The sequence below is a fragment of the Propithecus coquereli genome, unplaced genomic scaffold (assembly GCF_000956105.1).
Source record: "Propithecus coquereli isolate 6110/MARCELLA unplaced genomic scaffold, Pcoq_1.0 Scaffold65, whole genome shotgun sequence".
Classification (NCBI taxonomy): domain Eukaryota; kingdom Metazoa; phylum Chordata; class Mammalia; order Primates; family Indriidae; genus Propithecus; species Propithecus coquereli.
In genome coordinates this window covers 1,353,872-1,362,162 of record NW_012152507.1, presented here as the reverse complement: position 1 = coordinate 1,362,162, position 8,291 = coordinate 1,353,872, and the positions used below count along the sequence as shown (strand labels likewise).

At 37.8% G+C, this 8,291-nt stretch overlaps 1 protein-coding gene across 1 annotated transcript in view; it reads left to right on the top strand.

Annotated features, from left to right (window-relative positions):
- Nucleotides 1-8,291, top strand: part of TTC29 (tetratricopeptide repeat domain 29) — a 227,020-nt gene that overhangs the window by 37,169 nt on the left and 181,560 nt on the right. Inside the window, exon 5 of the mRNA XM_012660038.1 lies at nt 6,690-6,913. Within this exon, the coding sequence (XP_012515492.1) occupies nt 6,690-6,913 (224 nt within the window). The remainder of the gene's footprint in view (nt 1-6,689; nt 6,914-8,291) is intronic.

The window sequence follows — 8,291 nt, the reverse complement described above, 5'->3', positions numbered from 1 at the left end:
TTACATGGTTTTTATCAGTTAGTATGTGTATGTCAAGAATGACTTTTTTCACTTCTAATTACAGTATACATAATATTTACCTACACTGGAAAGTGTGAGTAAGGATAGTGCTTCACTTTATTCCAAGGAAATTATATTAACTGAAGCTATTTAAGTATTAATTTAAGTCAATGTAATTATCCCGTAGGTGATTCCAATAACATTTGTCCCTACAATGTGAATGTACGACTATTATAAGTGACACATAGATAACCCACTAGTGACTTATAAATATTAATTTAATGGAATAATAGTGATATCCTTACTTTTGATTAGATATTACATATATTTTGAGTTTATCTTTGTCAAATTAAATAATTTTATGATCTTGTTTTAAAGTATTTTTATTGACCGCCTTTTGAAATATTTTAGTGAATATGAAGCTTCCTTTGTGATACCATAATTTCAGTTCATCCTATGGAAAAATATGTTAAATATATTAATCATGTATTTGAATAGGTAATAATGCCTTTGATTTTTAAAGTTCACCTAATAACTAACATAAAGACATGCCTAAGGGTATTTATATTAGTTATTAGAGTAAAATAACTTACCATATCTATTCATTCCATCTATTCATCTTTTTCATATTTGTAGAAGTGTGTGTTTTTTATACTGTTAAATGTTTGCATTTGTCAGTGTTTTTCCTGCTAGACTTTACACCCTTGAGTGGGAATTACATCTATTTAATTTGCTTTTCATGGATGCTACTGGCTGTCTGCTTCCTCCTTTTAAGGAGAGGGATTCTCTGGGGCAGCCACGGAATGGCACTGATCTCCTTCCCCAACCCCACACAAACACGGATTAGCGTGGGTAAAGGGAACGGCTTGCAAATTGGAGAGTTACAGCATAATTGTCAAATTATGATAAATTCCTAAACAATCAATGCCAATAAACAGAACATTGTGTGGAGGAGGAGAAGGAGAGGAAAAAGCAACAGTGTACGATATAACAGGAGGCAGTGTGGAGAAGTGGAAGGAATCCAACATTTGCCGCCAGAGAGAGCTGGGTATGGATTCCAACTCTGCCACTTATTAACTTGTATGGCTTTGGGCAATTCACAGCCTCACTGAAGAGAGTTTTCTTTTTATTTGTAAAAATGGAAGTAGTACTTTATAGAGTTATTGTGCCAGTTAGAAGTGATGTCTACACAATGCCTGACATATTGTGGGTGCTCTATAAATGGTAGCTATTCAAAATAAGTTTAAGGCAGAATTTTAAAACGATATAATATCTCCATGGCTGTTTAGCAGTAAACTCCCCGTTCCCAGCAACTCCACACACTCAGCTGCTATGGAGTTATGTCAAATTGTTGTTCAGTTTTGCTGTCAGTTTCTAGCCTTTTTAAAAAAATCTAGATTTTTAAAAAATTTTTAGGGATGTTGACATAACTTTAAATATTTTAGGGAGATTTTGACATAAATTTCAATTTAACAAAATCTTCATTAAATAATACCTTTAAATGGCAATAAAACCCATATGAAATGTATGACTACTTAATTCCATTCTTAAATTTATTCTTCTCAATATGCACCCCTTATCTCACTGCAGCCTCAGGTATCTGCAGAAGCAGAGATCTCCCTTAGGATACAGATTTGTGGATGTTCAGCATGTCCATAAATGTCACAACTTTTGCCTCTGTGAGTGGCAATTTTTTTTTTCATCAGGCAAACTATCCTCAGATTCCATTATATTAAATCTCTCCATAAATTTTACCAGAATTCTCAATTTTCACCCAGTGTAGTGGTTTCAGGTCAAGATTTTCCTTCTTCTGATGTTTAAAAACAATATTTTAAAATTTAGGCTAATATTCACAAGTGTTTTAATGTGCAAATGAAACCGAAGACTAAAAATTTCATAGCCAAATGAAATAACAAATAATGAATTTCAGTTTTGCTTATATTTCTATTTGTGTTTTAAAAATATTCCTTTTCATAAAGCAAGTGAACTTTGCCTATGGTCCTCTGTTATGAGACATAAAATCTGAGAAATTTAAATGTAATGGTAGAGATTGATGTATATTTTTATTTTTAGATAGCCAGTTCTTTTTAATAAATGAAGATTTCTGGTTAAAAGGAATAATTCACATTACCTATGAAGGTTTAAATAGGAATCTATTTAGTAAATCACTGTAATTGTTCTTTCTTGCTCTCAGACATTACTAATGAGGCTTTAAACAATGGCATACTTGCAGGCATGTGTGTGCACACACAAGTGTGTGAATAAAATAGAGATGATATCAGCATCGTTATACATGCATATTTAAATACATTTCTATTTGTCATATCTTCTGTAAAGAATGGTCTTTTTAAAAAATTTACTAGAAATTTAAAATATTGATATTAGTTATATATCATGGGTGTTGTGAGGCTGAAAGATGTCTTGGAAATAATTTTAGTCCAGCCCTTTCTGAATCACTTAGTGTTCTTTGGTCATAGGCAGCAGAAACCGATTCTGATTAAATTAAGTGGAAACGATTTTATTGAAAGGATATTAGGTAGCTAGTGGAATTTAGAGGAGAACCCGGCTCAGAAGAAAAAAACAAGACCCGGGCCCCCGGAATGGATCTAGGTAGCAACAGCAACTTGAGAATCTTGTCTAGATACTGCTGCCAGATTGATTGAACTTCAGCAACCTGCTACCCCCTTGTGTTGCTTGCCTCAAGGTTTCCAACTCCTGGGAGAGAGACCAGTTGGCCTAATTTGGGCCAATAACCCACCCATCAGCTAGGGAGTCCTTGAATTCCCTTTCCACCAAGATTACACACAATGTGGGACTGGTTATTTCCAAAAGTGTTTTGGGGTGCTGCCCCCTGTGGAAGTGGAGCTAGATGCTGGTGGACAAATAATGACCAGGGAGTGATTTTTCTGGATCTCTGTTCCAGTTGGCATTAGAACTGAGATGGCCTCCTACCTGCCCTATCGAGTGTTTGCTTTAATTGTTTAAAGTCATTGTTTGCATTTTTATCTATTTATAATTTTCTTGACTTTTGCCCCAGAATGCTTTCTTTACTCATAGGAAGACATGCAGGCAGCCAATGCATAAACACACAAAGGTGGCAAGCAGCTTTCGAAGCAAGGATAGATTTCCAGCCCCTTGTCCTCTCGGGCCTCTCTGTGCCACCCTCCCAGCTGCCTTCTAGGGTGCCACTCGGATGTCCCCTCAGGCTCCTCAGACTCAAGTTATCTGAAAGTGAACTCATTATCTTTCCACAAACCTGTTCCTCTTTTGGTGTTGCCCTCTCTAGCAAATTACCGCTTACCCAGTCCAAAAACCTGGTTGTCATCCTACCTCCTCCATTTTCTTCACCCCTGACATCCATTGAGTCACCAGGTAATAGTTTTGTTTTCTGTCTCCTAAATATGTTTTGAATCCACCCACTGCTATCCATCCCCACCCCAGCCCTGCTACCCCAGGTCCCAGCCCAGGTACCTCCCTCTCCACGATCACCAGAGTCTCCCATCTGTTCTCCCGCCTTCCAGGTTTGCCCTCCTCCCATCCCTCCTCTTGGATCAGGTGTGAATTTCAGAGTCACAGACTCAAGAATGCTAAATTGAAAGTCTTTATTTTTTTATAACTTAATTTTAATTCCTGGCCCTGAGCCTTGATCCTCCCTAGTGTAAAAATCTAATCTTGTCACTCTCAGGTAAAGTCAGTCCAATTTGGCAACTTCTCAGGTTATTCAAGATTTTAAAGCCTCTTCCCCTCACCCTATTTTCCTATATAGAAACAGCATCACCCTAGTGGGGAGAGGGCTGCAGGGGAGTAGAGTTACTAGATTTATCAAATAAAAATATAGGACATACTAGATTTGGGACATACTAATACTAAAAAATCCTTTTGTTTATTTGATGTTCAAATTTAACTGGGCGTTTTATCTGACAACCCCAAGCAGGGAGGGTGCATATAACAGCATTTACTTTAAGATCTTGATCCAGTACCTCGTAACTGTCACTGCATTTGCCTGTCCAGTATCCATTATTCCCTTCTTGTTTGCTAATATAACTCTGTTTTGTTTGGGGTAGCAATGTGCCCAAGAGGAAGAAGGCTATTTGTTTTCCCAGACTCCTTGCAGTAAGGACGGTAGGGTATGTGACACAGTTCTGGCAAGCAGGAAAGTAGAAATCCACTAGTAGTTGCAGGAATGTTTTTGTTTTTCCCCTAAATAGAACAAGACACAACCAATGCCATCCCACTTTGCCCTTTCTTCTTTCCTTGAAGGCAGACATGATATCTGGAGCTGTAGCAGCCCTGTAGCTACCAGCAGGGGACAAGCCAGGGAGAAAGGTCAAGATAATCTGTTGAACTTGCCAGGCCACTGAACCAAGGCCCTCAGCTGCCTACCTTTAGACAAAAAATAAAAAGCTCTGTCTTTCAAGGCACTGTGGGGTGAGTTTTCTCTTACTGAATCTCTGATGCACCTGATCCATCTTTGTTCTATCAGCTCTGGAAATGTGCTGACCTGAAGCCTTCAGGAGCTCCCAGTGCTGCTCCTTTCAGAGTTATAGCTGTGTCTTCCTTCAGTCCCCAGCAGGCAGCCCATGAACAGCCTTTGGCACACATTCCCTTGCTATGGCCAGGTGACATTGTGACAGGCATATGTCAGCCCTCTCTTTCCAGTAATTTTTGGGTTGCACATGGAGCACACTGGAGTATTACAGCATTCAAGGGCTATGGGAAATTATGGGGCTGGTTCTGGTCCTTTCTGCCTAGTGACTTTTGTGCCTTCCCATGCCCTGCGTAGGGGGAGGTGGGAAGGGAGATGCTGGTAATCCTCCTGCCTTCAAGAGTCCCAGATGGGAAGCAGGACACAAATGTTTCCTATTCTTGGATCCCACTGGATTTCACAGGATGTTGATTCTTGTTCTACTCCCCGACCCCCTCTGGCACTTGACTGGAGTGTGGAGGAGACAGAGGACAGGGCCGTGCACAGCATCTTCCTGCCTTGTTCTCCACCCTCTCCTCCTCTGTCTCAGTTGGAGGGCAGGGCCAAGTAAAAACTGCTATTCCTTTTCTCTTCCCTGTTTCAAATATTTCTTCTTCTCATGCTAAATAGTGGCTTTTAATCTTTTGACCTAGGAATGTGTTTTCTTTATTCTTGTTATGGGCTAGTTCTATGACAGTCTGGCTGCCTGATGGGGGAAGGTTGCAGTTCAGCTGGGACACCCCTTCCAGGTGACTTTTCTGAAATGCGGTCTCATTTTGTCAATTCCCTGACTCTAACTCTGCATGGCTCTACCTCCCTCCTAGCTTAGAGTCCAGACTTCTCACCACTGCTTTACCAGGAGGTCTCTTCATGGTCTGGGCCCTGCTCTTTTTTTTCTTCTTTAATTTGATCTCTCACCACTCTCCTGCTCACTACCCTTTATTTGTTTTGTTCCATACCTAGGCTGATCCACTGGATAAGAAACTTGGGAGATGGAGCCTGGGCATTTTAGTTTAGTTTTGTTGTGCTTTTTATTTTTTCAGCTCTACAGGTAACTCTAATGCATAGCTAGGAGGTGAAAACCAGTAGTGCCGGATTTCACATTTCCCAGGGTATTTTCACATACATAATTTCATTTGGTTCCTAGAAGAATCTTGTGGTGTAGGTAGGGCGTATATTAACACATACGCTTTACAGATGCGAAGAAATGAGGTCTAGGGAGATTAGTAAAACTGTGCTGAACTGCAGGTGTTCTGACTAATTCTGGGCTGTTTCCACTCCATACTGAATTTTTATTTCTAGTAGTATCACATCATGTCAGTGTTCCAAATATGTAATTGTCTTCTTTAAAAAAAAAGAATATAACATAATTAGTATAAAGCTGTATCTTTTGACATCTAACTGTCCTTTTAGCAGAATAATAGCCACCACATAGCTGTTATCTCATAATGCTGTTTATTTTCCATATAGAAATTTTCATCATTTCTATTTATTTATCATTTGTTTACTTATTGGTTGGTTGTGTTCTCCTATTAGAATGCCAGCTTCACAAAAGCGTCGAACCTGTTTGGTCTAAGTGCCTGACACTTAGTAGAAAATGCAATAGCTCTTTGTTGAGTGAATATTTATTTGCCACTTTATCTCCTTGCATTTGATATATTATTGAAGTTAGAAGAGAATTATTAATCTAACAAACCATTAACTTAATTCTAACTGAAAATAATTTTTTAAATGTAATAATAGATAATGACAAACATTTTCTGCATGAATGAATGAATGATGAATTTCCATAACATACAGTGAAACTACCTAATAAAGAGAATACATTGTTTAGGTATTAAGTGGCAAGTTTGATTTTTGCTTGGTTTGTTGGGGTTTTTTTTGTTTTGTTTTGTTTTTGATGGAAGGCTGATATATCAGTATTTTTGAATATTGTCCGTCAACTGGCTTATTTGTCCTTAACAAAGGGAGCTCAGATCTGGAACTAATAAGTTTATAATGTAATTTCATTAAAATTATTGTATTTAGATAGCTCTTGGCATCTTTCATTAAACTGAAGTTGTTCAGCTGTAAGTGTTCGAGGCAAGGATCTTTTGATAGTTTCCAGTGCTTTCACTGAGGAACAAAAGGCAACACGATTCAATCTTTAATTATTAGAGAACGAATACACTGCAGATTGAAAGGATTAAAATAAAGCTTTGAGTGCTCTGGTTCGTATTCCCAGCTACAGGAACTCGTACAAGAAGAACATCTGTGTGGACATGCTGCGAGACGGTTATCACAAGTCCTTCACCGAGCTCTTCGCTCTGATGGAGCGGTGGGATGCCCTGAGGGAGGCTGCGAGGGTCAGGTCCCTGCACTGGTTGCAGAAGCCCCTGGAGGAGCAGCCTGATAAACTGGACCACTTCTACCACTACCTGACCAGGGCCGAGGACGCTGAGAGGAAAGGTGAGTGGTGGGACTGTGAGCAGCGCATGGCAGGCTCTGAGGGAAGATTCCAAATGTTTTCGTGTATGAATTTGGAACATTAAGACAACTTAGCACAGTTCAACCTAGTCAACTAAGCGTATTTATGGAATGAACGATAGGGAACACTGAAATGTGAGGCAGCCCAGACACCGGGGCGTCCTGGTGATGTCATTCTAAGCCAGGAAAGACAACACTTAGCACCTAATCACATCTCCAGAACTTTCCAATGGATTAAAATCTTTTGTAACATTAAGTTTAAACATTTTCATAATTTTTCTTTATACGTAATCTGAAAATTGACTTTCACTGAGGAGATACTTTTAAAGAGTACTGTATCTTGAAAATTACACTGATTTCCTTGCATTTATGTAATTGACTTTGGAGGTTGTATCAAGAAGTACTTCCTATTGAGTTGAATCAGAGAATTTATCTTAGTGAATAGCTGAAAGATATGAAAAGCCTGTAATTTACACTTGTGAATAAAATTGTTCATTGTATATTTTCAATGACATCATTTCAAATAAATTCCTTTTCTTGTATACTAAAAATTTTCAGAAAGTTAATGTACATGTCATGTATTGAAAAAAATGTTTTAATCTCTACAATAATTATATTGATATTATTGTCATAAATACTTCTTAGTTCATATTAGGAATTTGTCATCTAAAATCAAAGAAAAAAAAGAAAAGCCTAAAGTTTGATGTTCTAAATTATTCTTTTCTCCAACTTTTTGGGTGAAAATACTACAGGACTCAAAAAGGAAAGTTCAGACCCCACTATGACAATGTCTATGTTTCATTTCAGGCTTTTCTATGAGAATATAGAGTGTTAACAACTTTTTGTTACCTGATGTCACCATGGGGAAAATTGATAGGGACATGGAAACAACATGAGAGGGGTCTCTACAGTTGGGTCGATGCATATTTCCCATTGGGTTGTGACCTGACTTAAGAATATGAGACATGAAAAATGTGAACAACAAAACAAGTGAACGAGGGTGTGTGTGTGTGTGGCAGGGGGTAGGAGGTGGGATAGGAGTGATTATTTATATTATGGAAAGTATTTAAGTGCAGGATTAACTTTAAAAACTAGTCTTTTGGTAAACTTTAAAATATGATTTACAAATAATTTCTCCAAAAATTAACTATTATAAATAAAAAATGACATCGTAAATGCCTACATTGTTGTATTAGTGCCAAATTCTAAAGTGATATTTACACTGAAAGTAGTATTAATCAAGGTAAATTTTGCCCAATAGTCATATTTTAAGTGGAATTTTATCATATGCACTATTTTAAATTGAAGCTTTCATTTGAGATAGTATAAATATGATCCAAATATGTTACTTGTAATAAAG